Raw genomic sequence first — 26604 nt, 5'->3', positions numbered from 1 at the left:
ATTTTGTGTCTTCCAATGCTTTGCCATCAGGATCCTTGCTGCTGTAGTAGCGTACATAAAGAAAATTCTATCTTTCTTGGCCACCCTCTGGTCTACCATGCCCAGGAGGAAGGCCTCCGGTTTCTTGGGTAAGGTAAATCTAAGTACCTTTTTTAGTTCATTATGTATCATCTCCCAGAAGGCCTTCACCTTCGGGCAGGTCCACCAGAGGTGTAAGAATGTCCCTTCCTCCTCTTTACATTTCCAACATTTGTTGTCAGACAGGTGATATATCTTTGCAAGCTTGACTGGGGTCATGTACCACCGGTATGTCATTTTCATAATATTTTCCTTCAGGGCACTACATGCCGTAAATTTCATTCCGGTGTTCCATAACCTTTCCCAGTCTTCAAACATAATGTTGTGCCCCAAATCCTGCGCCCACTTTATCATGGAGGATTTAACAATCTCATCCTGTGTATTCCATTTAAGCAACAAGTTGTACATTCTCGAAATTAACTTAGATTTTGGCTCAAGCAGCTCTGTCTCTAATTTCGACTTTTCCTCCTGGAAACCCACTTTTTTGTCCGCTTTAAAAACTTCCTGAATTTGAGCATAATGTAACCAATCTCGCACCTTGTTTTTTAACTTTTCCATACTCTGCAACCTCCAATTATCTCCAATTTTTTCAATTATTTCCCAATATTTAGGCCAGTGGGCCTCCATATTGAGTCTTTTCCGTGCTTTGGCCTCCATCGGTGAGAGCCACCTCGGAGTTTTACTCTCCAATAAGTCTTTATATTTTGACCAGACCATAAAAATTGCCCTTCTGACAATATGGTTTTTGAATGATCTATGAACTTTAACCTTGTCGTACCACAAATATGCATGCCACCCAAAAGCATTATCAAATCCTTCCAGGTCGAGGACATCGGTGTTCTCCAATAAAATCCAATCTTTCAACCAGCAGAGGGCTGCAGATTCATAATATAACCTCAAGTCCGGCAGGGCAAACCCCCCTCTTTCTTTCGCATCCGTTAGTATTTTAAACTTAATTCGGGGCTTTTTGCCCTGCCAGACAAATTTAGAAATATCCCTCTGCCATTTTCCAAAACATTCCACCTTGTCCACGATCTGGAGAGCCTGAAACAGAAATAGCATTTTCGGCAATACATTCATCTTTATAGCAGCTATTCTACCCAACAAGGAAAGTTTCAGTCTTGACCATGTTTCCAAGTCTCTTTTGATCTCTGACCAACATTTCTCATAATTGTCCTTAAACAAATTCAAGTTTTTGGAGGTCAAGTGCACCCCTAAATACTTTACTTTTTTAACCACATTTAATTCCGTTTCTTTTCTGAACTCCTCTATTTCAATAGTTGTCAAATTTTTTGCTAGAACTTTAGTTTTTTGTTTATTCAGCTTAAATCCCGCCACCCGACCAAAGTCAGAAATTAATTCTAATGCTCTTTTAGTGCTAGAGGCTGGCTCCTGTAGTGTTAATACCAAGTCATCTGCAAATGCTTTCAGTTTATATTGTTTCTCTCCGACCACAATTCCCTGTGCTAACCGGTCATTTCTAATCTTGTTCAATAGCACCTCCAGGACTGAGATAAACAACAGAGGAGACAGAGGGCACCCCTGTCGTGTCCCTTTTTCAATTTTGAACTCCTCTGTCACCACGTTGTTCACTATCAATTTAGCTTTTTGTTCTGAATAAATTGCTTCTATTCCATTTTCAAACCCCCGCCCTACTCCCATCCTTTCCAAATTTTTCTTCATAAACATCCAAGAAATGTTGTCAAAGGCTTTCTCCGCATCAATAAAGATCAACACCGCTCTTGTATTTGAATTTGTCTGTAAAAATTCCAAAATATCAATGATGTTTCTTGTGTTGTCAAATAAATGCCTACCAGGGAGAAAGCCTGCTTGGTCCTTATGAATCACTTCATTTAATACTTTCTTAAACCTACTTGCCAAAATGTCTGCAAAGATTTTGTAATCCACATTTAGGAGTGAGATAGGACGGTAGTTTTTAAGTTGAGTTTTTTCAGTTTCTAATTTTGGTATCAACGTGATGAAAGCTTCTTTCCACGTTTCCGGTGCCTTCCTCCCCTCCATAATCTGGTTGCAAACTTCCAACAGTGGTTGTATCAAAGAGTCCTTCAATACCTTATAGTATTTGGAAGTGAGTCCATCTGGTCCTGGAGACTTGCCTAGTTGAAGATTCTGAATGGCGCATTCAATTTCTTGGAGCGTAATGTTACAGTTCAGGGTTGCTCTCATTTCCTGAGGTATTCTTTGTAATCCATTAGTTATGAGAAATTGATCCACCTCCGAATCTTTTTGTGGCCTTTGTGAATAAAGTTCTCTGAAATATCTCTGGAAGCACTTTCTAATTTCCTCAGGTTTCTGAACCATTCTCCCTTCAATCTCTAGATTTGTAACTGTATTAAGCTTTTGTCTCTTTTTCAACTGCCAAGCCAACAGCTTCCCACACTTATTAGCTGATTCAAAGGATCTTTGTTTCATTTGTTTAATTTTCCATTCCACCTCTTGATTTATCAATTTCGAATATTGTGCCTGGAAAAACTTCACTTCTCTCAACACTTCCTTCGATTTAGGCCTGGATCTCAGTTTTTTCTCTCCTTCTCTTATTTTCTCCAAAATCTTCTCCTTCTTTTCATTCCAGAGCCTTTTTTTGATCGTGTTCTGCTGTATTAGAAACCCTCTCATAACTGCTTTACTTGCGTCCCAGATTGTTCTTTTTTCCACGGTTGTCTTTAAATTTATTTCAAAATAATCCTTTAAAACTTTTTGGGCCTTCTTAACAATCTCCTGATCTCTTAACAAAGCGTCATTCATTTTCCATCTGAAAGATCCGGTTGTGTTTAATCTCAGTTCCATTCTCAAAGCATTGTGGTCGGAGCAGGTTTTTGGGCAGATTTCCACTTTTCTAGTCTTAGGTGCCAGTCCTCTAGTTATCCATATTTGGTCGATTCGCGTCCATGTCATGTGGGCCTCAGAAAAGAAAGTTCCTTCTTTCCCTAGAGGGTTCTTGATCCTCCATATATCAGTCAAGTCCAAATTGTCAATCATTTCGAAAAAAGTTTTTGGTAGTCTGCCGTCTTTCGTTATGTTAGCACTTTGCGACTTATCCATATTCACTGAGACGACTCCGTTCATATCTCCCAACATGATAATGTTGTTGTAATCCAAATAGTCCAGCATAGTCTCATGCAGCCTCTTGAAAAATTCCGATTTCCCTTCATTTGGGGCGTAGATTCCTAAAATTAAAAACTTTTCTCCTTGTGTCTGAATTTCAACCGCCAAAATTCTGCCCTGTTCATCTTTAAATACAAATTTTGGTGACAAGTTCTCCTTTGCATATATCACCACTCCTCTTTTCTTGACTTTGTCCGATGAAATAAATTCTTGGCCTAACCTTTTATTAATTAACACTTTTCTGTGGAGTCTTGTCACATGTGTTTCTTACAAGCAGATAATGTCCAATTGTTCTTTTTTCAAAATATGAAATACTTTTCTCCTTTTTTCTGGAGAGTTCCCGCCATTTATGTTCCAACTAAGAAGCTGTAGAGACATCCTGGTCTAGTACTTGAGTATCACAGTTGGGTATCTATGTTATCCTCCGTTCCCGAAGGATGTGGTGCCGGACCGCCTCCAGATGGTACGTGTCCTGGTGGTAATCCCGGTGGTGGAGGCCAAGAATCTGCGGCTCTCTTTTGGAGGTCCTCCTCGTTGTCGTGCAGGAACTTCTGCTGGTCCTCTAGTGTTTTAATTCTTACCTTCTTTCCTTTATAGGTGAATGATAAACCTTGAGGGAATTCCCACCTGTAAGGAATTGCGTTGTACCTTAACAGTTTGGCCAAGTCTGTATATGAGGCTCTAAGGTCCAACAGATATTTGGGAATGTCTCTATAAATTTCTGCTCTTTTGCCTTCAACTTCCAGAGATTTTTTAAAATGTTGGCCTAGTATCTTGTCTCTTTCCTCTCTTGTTCTCAAGCAAACCAAACAGTCTCTGGACTTGTCTTTCTTAGCCGATCTTCCCAATCTGAAGGCCGTCACAATTTTGAAGTCTTTGTCTTCCTCAACCCCCCAAAATTTAGAAAATAACTGCGTCAAAAATTCCTCTAGGTTGCCCTGCTCCAGTTCTGGGACGGCCCTCAGCCTAAGATTGCATTCCTTACTTTTCAGTTCCACCATTGACAGGTAGGCTTGCTGTTCTCCTACCTGTCTTTTCAGAGGTCTTACTTCCCCTTCGATCTCCTCAACCTTTTTGCACGCTTGCTCAGCTTTTTGATTGGCTTCCGCAGCTAATTTATAGTTCTCAGCCGTAGCTCCTTGCAATTTCTCAATAGCCTGGGTATGCTGGGAAACCTGATCTGATAACTTACTGATAGTAGATGTAGCTCTATCAATTTTAGATGACTGATCGTCCACCTTCTTATTCAAAAGTGCCAATTGTTCCAAGATTTGTTTCAAGACTGGATCAGTTCCTCCAGTTGCCATTTCTTCTGTAGCAAGCGTTTCAACTTCTCCCTCCTGTGCCGTCAGCACAGTTGGTACAGAGGATCTACGTTGATGTGTTAACGTTGTTTGAACAAGCTGCCCAGCTCTCTTATCTTTTTCTTTAGCTTCCTTAGCTTTGGCTGCTCTTGTTTTCCCTGGGCCGCTCATTCCCCAGCTGCCTCTGTTCAAGGTCAAATAGTCTTTCAATCCATGAGAAAGGCAAGTCCAGAATGTAAACAATTAAACCACAAAGAATCTCGATATAATACAGTTCCCAGGCCTCTATACCTCTGCAAATCCACCGGGGGGGGTGTTTCATGAAAAGGAAAGTTTCTTTTCCGCCATCAAAGTTCCTATCAACTTTTATAATCCCCAAGTTCAAAAAGGAGGTTTCCAGATAGTTCTGTTTCAAAATAGTGCCACAAGGTGACAGAAAGGTTCCAGTATCAATATTAAAGCGATAATGTATCCATCCATGCAACAATTTATACTTCAGAAGAAGTTTCAGCAGCCTGACAGTTCTCCTTTGCAACACTGGCAGCCCGACAGCTCGGTTGTCCCCTTTAACTCCACGTCACTCCACAGTAGGGGGAAGGTTCCGTAGCAAAATAAACCAAATGATTTAATCCTTCATTCCTTTTAATTTCTAAAAACACAGTCTATTGATGCCCCTTCGTACTATTTTCAAAGTCTCTTTTTAAGCGCTTCAGCCCACATCAAATTCTTTGCTTTGCTCTGATTAGCAGGGTCGGGAGACGGACTTCCTGTTACTCGCCTCCCGTTTTCAGCCGAATTAAATAAATTTAAGTCAATCTTTAGTACCCCTTACTCACGGGTAAATTGCAGCCAATTCCGATACTTTTCAAGAAGAAAGGTCGACGCTCATCAGCAGCAGCAGCGCGGCTTCACTTCCGCGAAAAGAGCGATGAACTCACAGCGCCGCTCCCCCTTTCACGTTCCGGAGCCTCTTACGAGGTCCCTTCCTCGCTTCTGGGGGGGCTTCTGGCACCCGCCGAGTCCCACGGCCACAGGCTCGCTCTGCCTGCGGTTTATCTTAATGGGTCTCCGCTTTGCCGTAGCGGACGACCCTTTTTCGCGGAGCCCCTCTTCACTGGGTAAAGAGGACCGCCATTGCCGTTTTGCGCCGCCTCCGGAAGTCACCCACACCTTGGTTTCCAAACATTTTGGAAGTCGAACAGACTTCCGGAACGGATTCCATTCGACTTCCAAGGTATGACTGTATATTTTTTTGTAATCTGTTCTCCATGTACAAACTGCTTAGAAACCATCTTAGAAATTAAGTGGCATATAAATGTACTGTAATTATAATTGTAATAACTTTATTAGTCAATTATCAGCAATTATAACATATTGTGCTTTCATCCCCCCCCCCCTTGCCAGCGTGTAAGTGTAGCAAGGACGGCACTCTGACACCCGGGTGTGATAAAGACACTGGAGCCTGCAACTGCCGTGTTGGGGTCACCGGAAGATTCTGTGACCAATGTGCTCGGGGCTACATCCAGGAATTTCCTTCTTGCCGCCGCTGCCATGTTTGTTTTGATCAGTGGGATAACGCCATTACTTCCCTGTCTCAGAAAATCCAAAAATTAATGAGGTTTGCCGCAACGCTGGGAGATAAGAGGCAGACAATGCCTGGCTGTGATGTAGACCTCAAAGGCCATGAAGATACAATTTCTGAAATAGAAAGAATCCTAAAAAGCCCCACCCTTTTGCCAGAGGTGCTGTTGAGCATGAAGAAGAATCATGACTACATTCGGTGAGATGCGTTTCCTTAGACAGGAGTTTGTTCATCATTTAACAGATATTTATTTAAGCATGGTCTAAGGTCTCATGCTGAGAAGCTACTGAAAGCTTGGGTCCAAATACAGCTCCCTAAAATGCTGCACATCTTGTTCTTCCTCCAAAAATACTCAGTTCAGCTGCTTTCACCCATGCTGAGGCATAAAAGGGCCTTCTTAATCCAGCCATCCTGTAGCATGAACAATAACAAAAGCTCCAGCAGGGTCCTTTGCTTGTCTTTTTACATCAGTTGCTCATTCAGTTCAAAAACTAAGGTACAGAGAAATGAGAATGAGCAACTGAGGGACCTAGAGGAAGAACTCATCCAGAGTTTCTCTTTTGACCAGGCCTCAGCACCCAGGGGACGCGAGTGGAGCTGTGGTCTAAGCCACTGAGCCTCTTGGGCTTGCCAATCAGAAGGTCGGCGGTTCGAATCCCCGCGACGGGGTGAGCTCCCGTTGCTCGGTCCCAGCTCCTGCCAACCTAGCAGTTCAAAAGCACGCCAAAAAGTGCAAGTAGATAAATAGGTACCACTCCGCGGGAAGGTAAACGGAGTTTCCGTGTGCTGCTCTGGTTTGCCAGAAGTGGCTTAGTCATGCTGGCCACATGACCCAGAAGCTATACGCCAGCTCCCTCAGCCAGTAAAGTGAGATGAGTGCAGCAACCCCAGAGTCGTCCGCGACTGGACTTAACGGTCAGGGGTCCTTTACCTTTACAGCACCCAGTAAGGTAAAGGTAAAGGAACCCCTGATTGTTAGGTCCAGTTGCAGACGACTCTGGGGTTGCGGCACTCATCTCGCTTTACTGGCCGAGGGAGCCGGTGTACAGCTTCTGGGTCATGTGGCCAGCATGACTAACTAAGCCACTTCCGGCAAACCAGAGCAGCGCACAGAAACACTGTTTACCGTCCCGCCGGAGCCGTACCTATTTATCTACTTGCAGTTTGACGTGCTTTCAAACTGCTAGGTTGGCAGGAGCAGGGACCAAGCAATGAGAGCTCACCCCATCGTGGGGATTCGAACCGCTGACCTTCTGATCAGCAAGCCCTAGGCTCTGTGGTTTAGACCATAGCACCACCCGCATCCCTTATATGGTAGGCTAAAATGCTAGGCCCCATAGGGCCCACTGCAGGTGAAAGTGGCTTTTCTTTACATTTAAAAAACTTCTTTGCTGGCCCAGTGCTGTGACGAAAGCACTGGGCAAAGCAGCTGCAGCACTTGCCATCATTTTTATTTCTCCAGAATGCGTCTGGGCCTTGACATGAGCTAAGCATCTGTAGACATGATAACTAATAACCTCAGATGACCTTTTTCAGGGACAATTTTGTTTTTTCATGCTCATTCTAACTGGGGTAGGACTGACCCAAAAGCCAGAAGAGTAAAATAAATAAAAACATTATTTTTCACAAAATGAAGGAAAGATGCTCCAGAAATAACAATTCATTTGTGGTCTACCTGGAACATCGAATGGTGGAAGACTGACATAAAAGTTTTATGGGGTTCCCCCACCCCCACCAGTGCTGCTTTTAACTCCACCTGTCAACAGAGGATGTCACATTTCCAGAAAGAGACCTATAAATATTTGGGGCTTGCCTCCAATCTTAGGGTAGCTGTGGTGCCACAAACTGGCATTTCCTTTACGTTTAGCATGTGCTGCCTTTCCAACTGATGCTATGAATTTTCTTAGTCTGGGATACATCACTTGTACAGTGGTGCCTCGCAAGACGAAAAGAATCCGTTCTGCGAGTCTTTTCATCTAGCGGTTTTTTCGTCTTGCGAAGCAAGCCCATTGACGGATTAGCGGATTAGCGCTATTAGCGGCTTTTAGCGGCTTATCGGTTTAGCGGATAAGCAGCTTAGAAAAAGGGGGGAGGGGAAAAAACCCGCAGGAACTCGCAAGACATTTTCGTCTTGCGAAGCAAGCTCATAGGAAATTCGTTTTGCAAAGCACCTCCAAAACGGAAAACTCTTTCGTCTAGCGAGTTTTCCGTCTTGCGAGGCATTCGTCTTGCAGGGCACCACTGTAAATATTGCCAAAGTGAATTAGACAGCTATTGCCTAAATTGAATGTGCAATAGGGAAAAAGGAGGAACTCGATTCAGTTTTTTGCATTTAAAGCTGAATCGATCAAATTTTTCAATTCCCAAAACAATACTAGAAACTGAAACACGGCCATCCTTTGAAATTTGCGCTTTCCTGAATTTTGCGGTGCAGTTCTCCAACCAATACATATATTAGGGGAAATTGTACCTAAAAATGAATATATTCGTGAAAATAACATGCATGCACCATATTAGGCGAAACTGCTCAACAAATTTGCACATCTGTCAAAACTGCATACTAGGATGTGTTTATTAGGAGAAATTAACACTAAAAGTTTCACAAGGATTTATTTTTAAATCGTAGATTGCTGCAGAAATGTAGAGAGCTGAATTTAAGATAAATGAGAAAATAAGATAAATGAGAAACTGAGAAGACTGAAACCGACAGATGCTTCCATCCCTAATATAATACCCATGTCAATGTAGATATTTAATCTGCCAAATACAGAAAGTACAAAAAAGAATGACACTCCTCAAAACAAGCTAAAGTGATTTGCATCTAGATTCAGTAACAGAAAATTTAGAATTTAGGAGTTTGAAGGGAGCTTGGAAGCCATCTAGTGCAGCTGCCTCCCTGGCTCAAAGCAGGAATCCTGTCCAAAAACTGTTGGGTTCAAGATACTGTGACTTCCCAGGAATATAGTCAAGACTAGTAAAAGCCCATTAGCGTACTAGGTTAGGATGCTAAGTTTAGGCAAAGTGCGGTTCTTAACCCTAAATCTTAGGTGGATGCTGATCTGTTGTTGTTCTTTTTAGACAAAAGGTTTCTGAAATGTATCGGCAACCTGACTTTCTGGATCAGTACCCTGACCTCAACAGTATGATAGAAGGCATTAGGAAAGATGCTGACCATCTGTCTGAAACCCTGCAAAAGAGGTCTGAGCTGCATCAAAGGAATCATTACATGCACCTCCAAGGTAGGAAGGGCCAATAATTAAACTTTATTAAATTACATGGGGGTGGGGGGAGCATCACCACAACCCCTTGTAGTGCAGTGGTTTCAGACCTTCAGAATTTATATTTAAATTGAAGCACATAATTTATCAAAGTGAAAACTCGGTTACTAGTCCTCTTGAGCAGTTTGAACGTCCCATAGCAATATAGTTTCAGTCATTCAAAATTTAACGATGTTGCATTGTTTCAGAAAGCAAGCTAAATCTGAGAAGTCACCATTTCCCCTGCCTGAGTCCTGTGATCCCAGGAACTCTCAGGCCCTTCGGCAGCTCATGTTTCATCTATTTTCTTTTTTAACGTGCATGTTAATTGCAGCCATGCAATTAACGTCAATCCAGTTTGGTCCTTTGCAAACCCATTTAACTGAGGAGCAAAGGAGGAGCCGTGCAAAGCAATCATATGCATAGTTACTTAGAAATAGGACCCACTGCATATGGGACGCGGGTGGCGCTGTGGGTTAAACCACAGAGCCAAGGGCTTGCCGATCAGAAGGCCGGCGGTTCGAATCCCCACAACAGGATGAGCTCCCATTGCTCAGTCCCTGCTCCTGCCAACCTAGCAGTTCGAAAGCATGCAGTGCAAGTAGATAAATAGGTACCGCTCCAGCGGGAAGGCAAATGGCGTCTCCGTGCTCTGCTCTGGTTCGCCAGAAGCGGTTTAGTCATGCTGGCCACATGACCCGGAAGCTGTACGCCGGCTCCCTCGGCCAGTAAAGCAAGATGAGCGCCGCAACCCCAGAGTTGTCCGCGACTGGACCTAACGGTCCGGGGTCCCTTTACCTTAGGATCCACTGCATTCAGTGTGGGTTCCTTCTCTGAAACTGGGCACTGGACTGCATCGTTCATTGCAAGTGAATTCCTTTGAAATCAAAAGAAGTCAGCAACTCTGAGTGTATTCCACTTGACCACAACTGGAATTGGGGTGTGTGAGTGGGAAACCCATGTAAGCTTCAGTTTCCCCTGATGAGTTTTGGTCAAAAGCAAATAAGAGTCTCAGATTGTTCTGTCATTCCCACAGAAGTGGGAAAGACATGTGATGATCATGCACATCAATATCTGTTTCACCGTGAGGGCGGCACATTTGAATACTGTATAAACTAAATGCTAAATCAGGGGTCAGCAAACCTTTACAGCAGGGGGCCAGTCCACTGTCCTTCAGACCTTGGGGGGCCAGACTATATTATTTAGGGGGGGGTGAACGAATTCCTATGCCCCACAAATAACCCAGAGATGCATTTTAAATAAAAGCACACATTCTACTCATGTAAAAACATGCTGATTTCTGGGCCGTCTGCGGGCCAGATTTAGAAGGCTGGATCCGGCCGCAGGGCCTTAGTTTGCCTAAAGGTAAAGGGACCCCTGACCATTTAAGTCCAGTCATGACCGATTCTGGGGTTGCGGCGCTCATCTCGCTTTACTGGCCGAGGGAGCCGGTGTACAGCTTCCAGGTCATGTGGCCAGCATGACTAAGCCGCTTCTGGAGAACCAGAGCAGCGCACGGAAACGCCGTTTACCTCTCCCCCCCTCCCCGAGCAGTACCTATTTATCTACTTTTACTTTGACGTGCTTTCGAATTGCTAGGTTGGCAGGAGCAGGGACTGAGCAACGGGAGCTCACCCCGTCGTGGGGATTCAAACCGCCGACCTTCTGATCGGCAAGCCCTAGGCTCTGTAGTTTAACCCACAGTGCCACCCGCATCCTACATGGCTATTGTAGGACCCCTTGTTTGTCAGAACCGTGGTGCAAGGGAAAGTGGATTAACTCTTTCCTCCCCCCGCCACAATATTGGGAGAATTATCTCTCTGAAGCTATTACCCCAGAAGTAAGTATTTCCATGGTTGCCAGTGCAAACTTCCATCCCAAGGCTGATAGCAGCTTTTGGTAGGGGCTGGATGACTTTCATCAGACCTGTGATAGAGGAGGAAAGGGTTTAAACTCTCTCCTCACATATCATGATTCTGGCAACAGCTACTACCTTCAGTGACACCTCACTCACCCTGAGTTGGGATCTCAAAGAGGAGAGCGCATTTATTTCAGTGGGTCCTATCTTCAATATATGAAGTGAAACAAGGCAAAGTAACGTTGTCATTTGATTCAGATTCCCTCAACAAAATAAATAACTATTACCAAATAATGTTGTCGGCCGGAGAGAGAATCAGTGGCTCAAAGTCTGTCCTGACACACGGAGGAAAAACCAGGAGCAATACATTTCACATGTTAGATGATCTAGTTTCGAAAGAAAGTGCTGCATTGGGGCAGCTGAAGTTGTTCAACACTTCAGATATTCAACATCTAAATGAGAAGGTAAGTATTCATTCCTTGCAGAAAGTATAACTTTACTGCTCATAAAGAATAATTCAGCCATCACAGCATGGCTGGTGAGACATCATACGTATTTGTTTTACTGTGTAAATTGCCCTGAAAAACTATATGTTCTTACCCAGTTTGGAAGGCTTTGACCTGATAAAAAGGGGCATAAATTGTGAAAACAAATAAAGCCAACCTGTAAACCACAGCGGCAGAACTCTGCATTTTTGCTTGAAATTGAGCCCCATTAAACCCCAACAAGTCATATTCTGAAGTAAATGTGGTTCATATTGAAATGTATAAATAAGAAAAATGCTTCTTCACAGTTACTACTGGGAATGCATGTCTGGTGTGGACAGGGTTTAACGTCTGCAAGAGAAGAAAATGCTTGTATCACTGTGTCCAGTGTTCTGGAGTGCCATAGAAACTTTTTTAAGCGTTTCTCATTGGAAACATTAGTAATGCTATCCCAAGACTTTGGGAGGAATTCAACATCACAGTCTTCCGATTGTTCTGTCAGTGCAAACATTTCTGCTTGCAAAACTGAATTATCACCTCTCCCCTCTACCAATGCGCTCTTCTGCGGGTTCTCCTGACCCTCCAGAGCAGAGTGGGGAGAGGTGTGGGGAGAAGGGGAAAGTGAAAGCCCTGTTGCACTGGCTTCCGCAAGTATGCTAGGTTAGTTAAATCCGGGCCTATGGGTTGTAGCCAACACTCGTCCTAGAACGATTGAAATGAATGGTCGTAAGTTAGTCATGTCTGTTAACTTCAGTGGGTCTACAATGGATACAACGCTGGGTGTTTGCCATCATACAGCTTCTGCTGCAGGGGAAACTTGGTTGCGTTCCAAAGTGTGTTCTCGGGGCCAAGTTAAATGTGACACTTCTTCTCTTTCCTTTCGCAAAATGCAGCTGCACAGCAAATCTCAATTCACATTAGATTACAGTGAGGCACAACAGGCCTAGTAAGTGCATTGTGCACACCCTGAAAGTTGTTGAGCTTTTTTCTACAAAAATGCAATTTTTGTTGTTGACTTGCCTAAGATCCAGGACAAAGCGCTGCCTTGCGGAACTTCCCACCCAGACGTCAATTCCACCTTTGAAGTTCCGGGGAAATCCTGACATATGGCAGCCCTACCTAATCCATACCTCAGATTGCTTTGTAAATCAATGTGGGGAGGGTTTTCTCAAGGTAGAAAGTTTTTGAAAAACCATTAATTTTTCAAAAGGCTTTATATTTCACCTTTCTGAGGTAGATGAAGAGCATACAAATGTAATATTTTCGGGTTCTCTTCTAGCACATTTCATTAATATCATGTTGTATTATTGCTTCCTTCAACCAGTACATTTGTTTTGATGCAGATATGTGGGTTACCAGGAAACTTCCCTTGTGGTGTATCAGATTGTGGTGGGGCTTTATGCCGAGATAGCCAGGGAAACAGACATTGTGGCGGCCCAAACTGTAATGGAGCACTCCCTCTTTCTACAAATGCTATCAGAGAAGGACGTCAGACAGTCCTGTTGTTAAATAACTTGACCAACCAAATGCAAGGATCTGAAGAGAAGGTACCACATGTAACAGCAATCTTGTGTGTTTCAATGTAAACTTATTGAACATAGCACATTTGAGCTACGAAAGGTTTTTAGAAAATTCTAATTTTCCCCAAGATATGCCAGTATCTTATTATATCTACAGTATTGAAATGTAGGTTTTTGTATGTTACTACATTTTCGTTTTGCTATCTTATTATGACTTTGTTTTCGTAGTGTTTGAAATGCATCTATTTCTTTGTTGTCAGCCGCTTCTGTGCATGGTTGTTTTTTGTGGGAAGATGGCATACAAATAAAAATGAATGAACGACCCAACCCTTAGGCTCCTTAAGTATGGCTTAGAGAGTTCCAGATTCAGATGGGCCCAGAAGTTACAAAAACAAATGGCGTTATTACACCCAATGTTAGGGGTGTGAGATGTAGAAACAGGTTTAAGAAATATGAATTTGCTTTGTCAGGGAAAGTTAAACTTTAAAGAGATCAGTTCATTATGTAAGTATCTGTCTACATATCTATCTACACTCACAGATTGAAAGCATAAGGAAAATGACTGGGGATACCAAAAAGAAAGCCTCGCTGATGGTTGAAGAGCTGGAGAAAAATAAAGATCAAATAGAAAGGGAAAGAGAAAGCATCAAGGAGCTCATCAAGAGACTGAAGAACTTTCTCTTAGGCAAGTATGCTCAAAACCCATTTTTTGATCCACCTGTCTTAGATATATCTGTTGTTGTTGTTTAGTCGTTTAGTCGTGTCCGACTCTTCGTGACCCCCTGGACCAGAGCACGCCAGGCACTCCTGTCTTCCACTGCCTCCCGCAGTGTGGTCAGACTCATGTTGGTAGCTTTGAGAACACTGTCCAACCATCTCGTTCTCTGTCCTCCCCTTCTCCTTGTGCCCTCCATCTTTCCCAACATCAGGGTCTTTTCCAGGGAGTCTTCTCTTCTCATGAGGTGGCCAAAGTATTGGAGCCTCAGCTTCACGATCTGTCCTTCCAGTGAGCACTCAGGGCCAATTTCCTTAAGAATGGATAGGTTTGATCTTCTTGCAGTCCATGGGACGCTCAAGAGTCTCCTCCAGCACCATAATTCAAAAGCATCAATTCTTCGGCAATCAGCCTTCTTGATGGTCCAGCTCTCACTTCCATACATCACTAGTGGGAAAACCATAGCTTTAACTATACGGACCTTTGTTGGCAAGGTGATGTCTCTGCTTTTTAAGATGCTGTCTAGGTTTGTCGTTGCTTTTCTCCCAAGATATATCTGTATATTCATATTATATGTTAGACCAAAGATATTGGGACTTAAACTGTTCTTTCTCCACTTTTCCAAGAGGAGAGTGCCCCACCAGAAGACATAGAGAAAGTTGCAAACTATGTCCTGGGCCTCCAGTTGCCAGGGTCTCCCCAAGAGCTAAGCATGGTGCTCAACAAACTCAAGAGCCTCATGGCACACTGCGAGGTCTCCCCGACAGAGGTGAATGGGTTAAGTGAGCAAATGGAAGAGGCCCAGGGACTATTGGTGAAAGCACAAGAAGCTGAGTAAGTACAAGATTGTCTTCCTTTACAGTCCTGCCATTGGGTGGGAGAGATTGGATGTGGCTGAGCAACTGCTATGCAAAGCTATGCTGACTGCTTCCAGGCTGAATCGGAGATGAAGGATGAGATATACTCGGAGTCAAGAGTGGATTTCATGCTCTTTATTCAGCTCATAGTGGTGAGGAGGAATGCAAGTTCCCCCAAAGTATCTGCTTTATATACATTATTTACACAATGGGCTGCACGTGATTGGCTAATTCCGGAATTTTTCTGTAGGCCAATCAGGTTGTGGATTCACTTCCATCTGGAGCTGGATTGGGTGGCTCCTGCAGACCAATCATACTGCTGCATTGTTCTAGGACCAATCAGACTGCTGCATTTTGGATCCTATTGTTCTAGGACCAATCAGCCTGCTGCATTTTGGATCCTATTCAACTCAGTACATAACAAAGGAGTAACTTTTTCTCAGTTGTCCCTTTCCCCATTCCACCTCCCCATTGACTGTAATGGGAGCGAAATTAGCTATGCCAGCTCCAGGCCTGACATACTTTCAGTTCTGATTCTCGGGAATATCAGAGAAACAAGAGTGTTTTGGATCCTGTAAATCCAAGGGAGCCCCATCCTGCGCCCTCAACATGCCCATGGAACTCCCTGTTTTGGGCCCTACCACCAGTGGTACATGTACTCCAGTGAGTTTTCCACTGGTATATTGTGTGGTCCTTCATGGACATAAATGCTGCGCTTATGACCCAGTCAGTAGAACAGCATTCATGCCACTCCTAGCAATCTCTCAGGTAGCCTCTGACTAACTTTTGAGCCACTGTGTTGTGTCTGTGATTTGGAAACTATCCCTAAATCATAGAAAATTGTATATCTGTCTGCCTTTGTTTTACATTCTGAAGTGCATTTTCAACCTCACAATGGGTAGACCGATGTGAACTAAGTCATCTAAACATTCTATAAATGTACTCTTACACTAATATTCTTGTCTCTCTCTTTCATCCTCTATTTTATTGCAAGCTCCTTGGGGCTAAACCTAGTGTTTGTTGGAGCTCTGTGTGTGTGTGTGTGTTGCATGTCTATATCTAACTGTCTGTCTATATCTCAGTGCCTTTCTTATACTTCAGAAGATCTGGGTTTTTTATTACTTAGGAAAGCAGCAAAAGTTCTCCCAACACCTGACGAATTGATAAGCAGCTTGAAAGACATTGAAAATATTCAACGGCAAACCAGAGATGACTTTGCAAAGTTAAATGGAACAATAGAAGAAACCAAAACAAAAACCGCAAAGGTATCTTCTTTACAGTTAACTTTCATCACAGACTTTTCAAAAGCGAGTAAAAGAATGTGCCAACAAGAGAATTTCACTGACATTTATTTTCTTAGGCTTCCAGTTCTTCATTCAGTTGGCTTCAACCCATTATCAAAGCAGTCTGTGGGTTTTTCTTTTTAATAAGTTATTGATGTATTGCATCAATGTATTCCTATCAGCTTCTACAAATAACAAAATTGCTCTTGTTCTTTTTGCCACGTGTTTTCACATATTTCTGTCTTAAAGGGGGGAGGGCAGGATGAAGCTGCCAAGTATTTTCCACTTTCAAAAGACTCCCTTTATCACAGTTATTTCTCTGAACTTTGAACTTCAGCATGGTAGTGGGGTGGACCAGGCGCCAACTCCCACATGGCTCCTGTTGATTAAACCCTACCATCCCCACTTTGGAGCTTATTCCTGTCTCAACTTTGTGGCCCATATCAGTCAGGTGGGTGGGAATAGCCTGGTGGAATGAGTTGCTTAGATAACAATGTTCCTTCCCAAACTGGTGCTGACAGAGGAAAATAATTTTTTATACCAGGACAGTTTTATATGTGCCCCTCCATAAGTCTGTTCTATCCCATTTCTACATAAATCTGTGATTTTTTGTATTTTAAAAACCCTTCACCAGCAGGTACCAGGTTGGGTTATAACAATTTTAAAATGCATTTTTTAAAAAGCATGCCAGCTTTTAGCATACATCCCCCCATGCCCTGTTAATTTATTTATTAACTTGCTAACTTGATTTGCTATTTAAACAACATATCTCTCATCCACACTAGATTATAGCTATGAAATCCTTGCTTAGTCTGTTTGGTGGATCTGAAGGAGCCAGACCCATTAAAATCACTGGGCCTAAGTAACTTAAGCCCATTGATTTCAATTGGTCTCCTCCAAAGTTGTCTTGTTAGAAGTATCCCATTGATTATATGATGATTCTTCTGCAGGCTGCGAACCACATGGACAAGACGGATGATGAATTAGTGGACTTTTCAGAAAAGCAGTCAGAGCTGGAAGATGAAATCGCTTCCTTGAAGACAAAACTGCAGATGAGTAGGGGCCAAGTCACCAATGCTAAATCAGAGGCTGAAAAAGCACAGAATCAAGCTCTAGCAACTAATAAGGTAATGCTGTAAGCTCACAATTTACGCAGGGGTTATGTTCTGAGAGGGACGCGGGTGGCGCTGTGGGTTAAACCACAGAGCCTAGGACTTGTCGATCAGAAGGTCAGCGGTTCGAATCCCGCGGCGGGGTGAGCTCCTGTTGCTCGGTCCCTGCTCTTGCCAACCTAGCAGTTTGAATGCACGTCAAAGTGCAAGTAGATAAATAGGTACCGCTCCAGCGGGAAGGTAAACGGCGTTTCTGTGCACTGCTCTGGTTAGTCATGCTGGCCACATGACCTGGAAGCTGTACACCGGTTCCCTCGGCCGCCGCAATCCCAGAGTCATCCGCGACTGGACCTAATGGTCAGGGGTCCCTTTACCTTTACCTTTATGTTCTGAGAATCCCACCTAAAGAACACCCAAAATTGTGTTCTTCACACTGACAACTGTGTAAAAAAAACACACAGACAAATGCTATACTTAAAGGCACTGAATTACTCTATATCCAGATTACCAGCAAACCTAGGCTGGAGGAAATTTAAAAAGTCAATGACCTCGACCTGTTGCAAATTTCTGATATCACAAGTTCAACACAAGCATTGTCTCAGTATGGGATTGACTAGAATCTTCCATATCATGACATGTCAAATGGAGAGGCTCATTTTGCGGCTAAAATGGGGGTGGGGATTGACATCTCAATTGACCTTAAGCCTTATATATTGTCCTATCTCTAACCCCATTTTGGTTTGTTTCAAATAAAATATTTTAATCAATTCATGAAGTAAGCAAATGTACCATTGGCTCAAGCATCCCTTGTTTAATCCCTAGTGGAAAGAAATAAGCGCAAAAGCCGGGATACCATATTTGAGTAGAGTACAACCAATCAATTAATCCAGAATGCGGCAGCTAGACTGGTGACTGGGAGCGGCCGCCGAGACCATATAACACCGGTCTTGAAAGACCTACATTGGCTCCCAGTACGTTTCTGAGCACAATTCCAAGTGTTGGTGCTGACCTTTAAAGCCCTAAACGGCCTCAGTCCAGTATATCTGAAGGAGTGTCTCCTCCCCCATCGTTCTGCCCGGACACTGAGGTCCAGCTCCGAGGGCCTTCTGGCGGTTCCCTCACTGCGAGAGGCCAAGTTACAGGGAACCAGGCAGAGGGCCTTCTCGGTAGTGGCGCCCGCCCTGTGGAACGCCCTCCCATCAGATGTCAAAGCGATAAACATCTATCTGACATTCAGAAGAATGTATCTTTCATCTTTGTTGGAAGCCGCCCAGAGTGGCTGGGGAAACCCAACCAGATGGGCGGGGTACAAATAAATTATTATTATTATTATTATTATTATTATTAATCACATGCTGTAATAATTTCAACCTGTTATCATCGTGGCAGAGAACAGGAAAGGAAGAGAATCTACATCTGTCACGGGCCTTGCAAGCAAGCCAGGACCCCTGCAAGAATAAAATGTTAGCTGTGTGCCATTAATCCACTTTAATTTCATTCAGATTCTGATTGACCTGAGATCTTTACTCTCTGTGTTGGTATTCACAAAATAAAAGTCAGAAGGGTATTCTGTTTTGTTTTTTGTTTTGAATGTATATCTAATAACAGTATTAATGAAGTCTGAAGGTGAAAGTCAAATAGGATAGTTGGACTCTCCCTCTTTCTTAACATGTTGGATTACTTATTGAGATTTATTTATTTTTTTACTGCCAGAAATAGTATGTTTATTTTTCTTCCATAGTGCTATTTTTTCTTCAGTGACAATGTTTATTTTTTTGCCATAAAAATTGTTACTTGGTTAAACTTTTAAAAAGCAAGCAAGCAAACCCAGGCAACTAAATTTCGTAGCAGAGGTATAAAAAACAATAACACTTTTCACTGGGAAATATTGTCGTTACAGGAATTTGCTAATCTTAAAAAAGAATATGCCGGTTTACAAGAAAAGCTCAAAGCCAAAGGTCTTCCTTTGGAAACCTTAGAGAAACTGAATCGGTTGAAAAATGAGGCTGAGAAACTGGCTAAAGAGACTGAAAAGAAAATGAAAAGAATAGCAGGTATATATATTGCATTTACATACCCATTCAATGATTCTTGCATGTTCCTCAGTGAATTATCGGGGGTCCCTCAATGAGAATATCAGTAATGATGCAAAAACATCCCAGAATATAGCTTGTCTTCCACCACTGGTCTTTTCCTACAATACACGGCCACAGAAAATGTTCTGGGTCAGGGGTAGGGAGATTCCATGCTTGTGCAATATATTGAGATGCACCAATACGAGCGAGGTACAAAATAGTGGCTCAGTGGAAAAAGCCAATTACAGTGGTACTTTGGTTTAAGAACAGCCTAGTTTATGAACAACTTGGATTAAGTTTGTGAACTTTGCCTTGGAAGCAGAACATCTTCCGCTTCCTGTTGAGTGTGTTCCATTTGTAAATAGAGTCCCCCGCTGCTATGGGAAAGCACACCTTGGTTTAAGAACCCTTTGGTTTAAGAACGGACTTCCGGAACAGATTAAGTTCGTAAACCAAAGTACCACTGTACTTACTGTTAGAATTTCTGCTCCATGATTGCAGTCATGGGATTTTTGTCTATTACATGACGGTATATGTTTTGAAGGGACGCGGGTGGCACTGTGGGTAAAAGCCTCAGCGCCTAGGACTTGCCGATCGCATGGTTGGCGGTTCGAATCCCCGCGGCGGGGTGCGCTCCTGTCGTTCGGTCCCAGCGCCTGCCAACCTAGCAGTTCGAAAGCACCCCCGGGTGCAAGTAGATAAATAGGGACTGCTTACTAACGGGAAGGTAAACGGCGTTCTGTGTGCTGCGCTGGCTCGCCAGATGCAGCTTGTCACACTGGCCACGTGACCCGGAAGTGTCTGCGGACAGCGCTGGCTCCTGGCCTATAGAGTGAGATGAGCGCACAACCCTAGAGTCTGTCAAGACTGACCCGTACGGGCAGGGGTACCTTTACCTATATGTTTTGACTTCACGGAGTGGGAAGTGACGGAGACAAGGTGTTTGTGTTACTGTGTTCCGTGAAGTGGGACTATTGTCCTTTGTTCTTTCTCTCTTTGCTGTCTGATGCTAGAGAGAGTGGGAGCCATGTTGCAGTGCTCCTTGTGTTATATGTAATTAAAGTAGATTAGCCAAAATGCTGAGTTGCTGAGGTCTGTTAACGCAACTGCGCAAACTCTGCAGATCCCTAAGTGTGCCATTGTCTGTTGGCATCGTTCACTGTGATGTTCGGGCTGAAGAAAGCTTTTGAAGCTCCCGAACGAAAAACCAGGAGGGAGAGAACATGCTAGTCTTCTTATATCCTCAGATCAGAGTTTCTGCTAACCGTGGGAGGGAAGCGGGTGTGGAAGACAAGACTGGGAAATGAAAAGGAACTATAGCTGCATTATTCCACCTCCCTCCTTGCACCAGGAGATTTTAAAGGCCCATATCAGGTGTCTGGGTTGCAAGATGGCAGCCCTAATGCAGAGGTTCCTTGACTGCCAAGCCAAAATGAAAAAGAGGTCTTTCAAAGAAGAAAGTTTGGAAACTCACAGTTTTTTCGGGGGGCAGTGATTTACAAGGATTTTACTTACTTAATTGTACGTAACCACCTGCTGTATTCTTTTTTTAATTTCAGATTTGGAAAATAAGATACAGGATCTGAACCGGATTAAACAAAACAAGGCTGATCAGCTGAGACAACTGGAAGATCAAGTCACAGCTATCAAAGATGAGATTATGCAGCAGTCAAATAAATACGCTATTTGCAAAAGTTAATGAGTCTAATAATCTAACAATATAACTGTAAATGAACAAAGAGCTTTCCACGACCACTTTGTAATGATGAACAGTTTATAAATTGTATAATTATAACATCTAAGGTAATGTTGTGTGGTTTTCTGTGCTAGTCCTTGACCTTTATGGGGGTCGGTACTTTGCCAGGGATAATAATAATAATAATAATAATAATAATAATAATAATAATAATATATATATATATATATATATATATATATATATATATATATATATATATATATATGCAGGTTTTGGTGTCCTCGGGTGTCTTCCCGTGTAAAAGTTGGGGTGTCTAGGCGACGTTTCGACGAGGTCTCACTCGTCATCTTCAGGCTGGTGCTTTCGGCTTCTTGTTACTGGAACAGAGCAGGATCTCAGTGTTTGAGTTCCTATAAATACTGTTGAGGGGGTGTGGTGTATAGCCTCCAATGTTCTGGGCAGAGAGGAAGTTCCCAGGCTAGTGTGCCTTTTCTTCTTTTGTTCCTTAATTACTTGAGGGATATCTTGAGTGATTTCTTGAGTGATATCCTGAGTACCACTTAGGTGGGTCATTAGGTGTGGATTAGTTGCTAAAGTCTTTGTGTCTTGACCTCTTGAACTTTGTGAAGAGTTTTTCTGAGAAGATGGCTGTACTGCACTTAGTTGTGCTCTGGCTTGGCTTCGTGTATAGGGGCGAGCTGTGGTTTTGTGGCCTGTGTCAGCCAGATCTGTGTAGGGATTGCAGGGGGGTGCAGCATCCGGAGGTGCCACCATGGTTTGGCTACTGGATGGTGTGTGTAATTTATCTGTGGAGAGGGTCTGGGTTTGGGTCTGGTGTGGTTGATTGGTGATGGCGTTCTGTGTGCCTCTGGATCTGGTGTCAGTTTTTGTGGGGAGGGCTAATTTCCAGATGTCTGGCAAGCGGGATGTGTCGTCACGCTTGTTCATGTTGTGAGGGTGTTTCTCTATCTCGATGGCTTCCATGATTATTCTCTTGTGGTGATGTTCCATGTTAAAGAGCAATTTGGAATCTGTGCAAAATTAATTTCGTGTCCTGTTTCTTTCATGTGTTGGAAAAGAGAGGAAGTTTTTTCTTCTTTTTTGACGGCATTCTTGTGTTCTGCGATACGTGCATTTATTCGTCTGTTTGTTTGTCCAATGTACGTGGCTGGGCAGACTTTGCAGGGTATTTCATAGACCCCTTGGTTTTCCAACTGGATTTTATCCTTGGGGTTTCTGAGGATATTGGCTATTTTTTGGTTGGTGCAAAAGGCTGTTTTGATATTGTGTTTATGGAGGATTTTGCTAATTTTATCTGTAGTGCCCTTGATATAAGGAAGGAGGGCCATGCCATTGTTTTCTTCTGTGTCTTGGTTTTTGGGGGGTGTTTCTTTTTGGCACTACAGATAAAATGCTGCACCCCCCTGCAATCCCTACACAGATCTGGCTGACACAGGCCACAAAACCACAGCTCGCCCCTATACACGAAGCCAAGCCAGAGCACAACTAAGTGCAGTACAGCCATCTTCTCAGAAAAACTCTTCACAAAGTTCAAGAGGTCAAGACACAAAGACTTTAGCAACTAATCCACACCTAATGACCCACCTAAGTGGTACTCAGGATATCACTCAAGAAATCACTCAAGATATCCCTCAAGTAATTAAGGAACAAAAGAAGAAAAGGCACACTAGCCTGGGAACTTCCTCTCTGCCCAGAACATTGGAGGCTATACACCACACCCCCTCAACAGTATTTATAGGAACTCAAACACTGAGATCCTGCTCTGTTCCAGTAACAAGAAGCCGAAAGCACCAGCCTGAAGATGACGAGTGAGACCTCGTCGAAACGTCGCCTAGACACCCCAACTTTTACACGGGAAGACACCCGAGGACACCAAAACCTGCATTCCTGTACCCGTGAAAATCTACGAAAGCAAATATATATATATATATATATATATATATATGTGTGTGTGTGTGTGTGTGTGTGTACACAGTGGTACCTCGGGTTAAGTACTTAATTCGTTCCGGAGGTCCGTTCTTAACCTGAAACTGTTCTTAACCTGAAGCACCACTTTAGCTAATGGGGCCTCCTGCTACTGCTGTGCCGCTGGAGCACACTTTCTGTTCTCATCCTGAAGCAAAGTTCTTAACCCAAAACACTATTTATAGGTTAGCGGAGTTTGTAACCTGAACTGTATGTAACCCGAGGTACCACTGTAATAATAATAATAATGATAATTTATTTATATCCCGCCCTCCCCGCCGAAGGTACACTACAGTATATGGTGCTTTGCTGCTGCACCAGGCACCTCCAAACTCGGCCCTCCAGATGTTTTAGGACTACAACTCCCATCATGCCTAGCTAACAGGACCAGTGGTCAGGGATGATGGGAATTGTAGTCCCAAAACATCTGGAGGGCCGAGTTTAGGCATCCGCCTGTGCTACACCGTTATTTAGAAACTTTAGAAATAGTTTTCTTCTCACACACTAGGTGGCAGCAGCAAACTAATTTTCATCTAGGAATGACTTTAAAGCATATTATTATTTCCTTTTTTAAAAAGTAAATTACCACACAAGAGGAGCCTGTTGGATCAGGCCACTGGCCCATCTAGTACAGCATCTGTTCTCACAGTGGCCAGTCAGATGCTTGTGAGATGCCTGCAAGCTGGACATAAGCTCAACAGCATATTAGCAATTTAGGACAATTCACTCTTTTAGCACAAATTAATGGCATGTTGTTGTTGTTTAGTCGTTTAGTCGTGTCCGACTCTTCGTTACCCCCTGGACCAGAGCACGCCAGGCACTCCTGTCTTCCACTGCCTACCGCAGTTTGGTCAAACTCATGCTGGTGGCTTCGAGAACACTGTCCAACCATCTCGTCCTCTGTCGTCCCCTTCTCCTTCTGCCCTCCATCTTTCCCAACATCAGGGTCTTTTCCAGCGAGTCTTCTCTTCTCATGAGGTGGCCAAAGTATTGGAGCCTCAGCTTCAGGATCTGTCCTTCCAGTGAGCACTCAGGGCTGATTTCCTTTAAGAATGGATAGGTTTGATCTTCTTGCAGTCCATGGGACTCTCAAGAGTCTCCTCCAGCAGCATAATTCAAAAGCATCAATTCTTCGGCAATCAGCCTTCTTTATGGTCCAGCTCTCACATCACTACTGGGAAAACCATAGCTTTAACTATACGAACCTTTGTTGGCAAGGAGATGTCTCTGCTTTTTAAGATGCTGTCTAGGTTTGTCATCGCTTTTCTCCCAAGAAGTAGGCGTCTTTTAATTTCCTGACTGCTGTCACCATCTGCAGTGATCATAGAGCAAAAGAAAGTAAAAACTCTCACTGCGTCCATTTCTTCCCCTTCTATTTGCCAGGAGGTGATGGGCCCAGTGGCCATGATCTTCGTTTTTTTGCTGTTCAGCTTCAAACCATATTTTGCGCTCTCCTCTTTAACCAGAGTGCTACTTGTAAAGGTATTTTAACTGTTTAAGCCCCACAGCAAGCATGGCAAATCATCCAGATGTTGATGAACTACATATCCCCTCATTCCTGGCTATTGGCTATGGTGGAAAAGGCAGATGGGAGTTGGGTCAACCTCTGCCCTACAGCATGTCCAGTTGTGCAATCAGTAAAAAGCTCAGTTAACAGCAGAAGCGGAGCAATAGTCCATCAAATGGAAACTATAGCAGCATTTTATGAATTGTCAGCTGAACTTAGCTACATGCAAGGAAATGGCTAATCCCAATGGGCTACATTCACCTGTCCATTTATTCACCCATATAGGGATGGCCAATTCATCAATATTGAAATTCTGATGCTGATTTCAATATTGCATGCTCAATATTTGCTGATTTCCTTCCATCTATCTTTGTTCTGGTCTGGTGTGCTTTGATTGTGCTAATCTGATATGTCATACATAAGTCAGGCAATGTCATGCATACGAGTGGTAGCCTATGTGGCGCCCTCTAGAGGCTGTGAACTACAACACTCATTATTCTTGAGCATTGGCCCTGCTACCTGGGGTTGAGGGGAGTTGTGGTCAACAAGATTTATTGGGTACCTGATGTAGACAGATTACACATGCAATCCAAATTATACTTTGCTTCAAATGGCCACAGTGGGTTATGAGGGTGCCAGGCCTAAACTCCACAACATGTGATTTTTTTAAATCACATTGAGTAACATGTAAAACAGCCCATCAGCTCTCAGGCTCATACTTAGACAATTATCCTTTCTTTGTTTCCAAATGGCTCATTGCTTGGAATACAGTCAGCCATACTACAAAGGCTACCACTTTCTGAAATTCACCCACAACTAAAAACAGATGTATTTCCAGCTCAAGGGATGAGAAAACTCATCAGCAGCACATACTAATGCTGACAGCTAGGGCTTCTGTTTAGCTGCATCTAATAGTGACAAATGCTTCTCTAATAAATCTGCAATTTAATCTAGTACAATGTCTTAAAACGGCATTTATATGCACTTTGGAAAGAGTATACAGTATATTTTAAGTTAATACTGTATTGCAGAGGACTCAAAACACCAACAGCGATTGAGTTTCTATTTGAGAGTAAGAAGATATGGTTATGGACTCTCCTTCCTGGAGGTTCTTAAGCAGAGGTTGGATAGCCACCTGTCATGGATGCTTTAGCTGAGATTCCTTCATTGCCGGGGGTTGGACTAGATGACCTTTGGGTCCCTTCCATCTCTATAATTCTACAGTATATGTGGCTAAAACATTTGTGGAGTGATCATGGTATCTCCCCTGCCAGGTAAGTGAAGGCCTTCTGGGAAATGATATATAACGAGCTGAAAAAGGTGTTTAAATACACCTTTTCCAAGAAACCAGAGGCCTTCCTTTTGGGTATTGTCGGCCAGAACGTGTTAAAGAAGGACCGAACATTTTTTATGTATGCAACAACGGCAGCAAGGATACTTATCGCTAAGAACTGGAAAATTCAAGATTTACCCACACTGGAAGAGTGGCAGATGCAACTGATGGACTATATGCAACTAGCTGAGATGACTGGCAGAATCCGAGACCTGGGAGAAGACAGGGTTGAAGAAGACTGGAAGAAATTCAAGATTTATTTACAAAAGTATTGTAATTTGGCCGAATGTTAATAAGGACGCCAGAGTAGAAATAACTGTTTACCACTAAACTAGATTTGAAATTTGACAAGTGAAATTAGGAAAGTATACATTTCTTTTTGGAGAAAGGAACAGACTGTATTTAAATGATTGGATTTAAGATTGTAAACAAAATGATAATTTGCTTGGAAAAAATTTTACAACGATGTAAGTGGGAGAGGGAGACGTGAGGGAGTCCAAAGTAGTTATGAAAAGATGTTATATAAGCAAAGTTGTTTATTAACTATGCATTTGTATTTAAAAAAAACCCTAATTAAATTTTATATATATATATAAAAATAAAACATTTGTGGAGTGGGATTTTGTTTGTTTGCGTGACAAAATCAGTCCATGTTATATCCCTAACTAGTTAGATTAGTTGATTGATCCCATAGGAATCAATTCATCTTGTCATTGAGACATTAATTTTCCCATGTACAATAGGAAGCCAATTTTGTTTTTAATAACTGCACCTGGACCTAACCCAAAACTAATCCACAGATAATGGTCGGGCTAGAAACACAGGAA

At 42.9% G+C, this 26604-nt stretch overlaps 1 protein-coding gene and 1 long non-coding RNA gene across 4 annotated transcripts in view; one reads left to right on the top strand and one right to left on the bottom strand.

Annotated features, from left to right (window-relative positions):
- Window positions 1-21047, top strand: part of LAMB4 (laminin subunit beta 4) — a 68543-nt gene extending 47496 nt beyond the window's left edge. For all 3 annotated transcript variants that reach the window (XM_081927602.1, XM_081927601.1, XM_081927603.1), the window contains 10 exons: window positions 5913-6288; window positions 9169-9329; window positions 11464-11669; window positions 13034-13237; window positions 13751-13895; window positions 14552-14759; window positions 15909-16047; window positions 17016-17192; window positions 19078-19231; window positions 20812-21047. In XM_081927602.1, coding sequence (XP_081783728.1) covers window positions 5913-6288; window positions 9169-9329; window positions 11464-11669; window positions 13034-13237; window positions 13751-13895; window positions 14552-14759; window positions 15909-16047; window positions 17016-17192; window positions 19078-19231; window positions 20812-20951 — 1910 coding nt within the window. In that variant the 3' untranslated portion in view covers window positions 20952-21047. The remainder of the gene's footprint in view (window positions 1-5912; window positions 6289-9168; window positions 9330-11463; window positions 11670-13033; window positions 13238-13750; window positions 13896-14551; window positions 14760-15908; window positions 16048-17015; window positions 17193-19077; window positions 19232-20811) is intronic.
- LOC309379054 overlaps window positions 1-25641 on the bottom strand; it is a 136018-nt gene extending 110377 nt beyond the window's left edge. Inside the window, exon 1 of the long non-coding RNA XR_014172324.1 lies at window positions 25628-25641. This is a non-coding gene — a long non-coding RNA (uncharacterized lncRNA). The remainder of the gene's footprint in view (window positions 1-25627) is intronic.
- Window positions 25642-26604: the final 963 nt, after the last annotated feature.

Source organism: Podarcis melisellensis (genome assembly GCF_964234715.1).
Source record: "Podarcis melisellensis genome assembly, chromosome: 10".
NCBI lineage: Eukaryota > Metazoa > Chordata > Lepidosauria > Squamata > Lacertidae > Podarcis > Podarcis melisellensis.
This window is presented reverse-complemented; position numbering and strand designations above follow the sequence as displayed.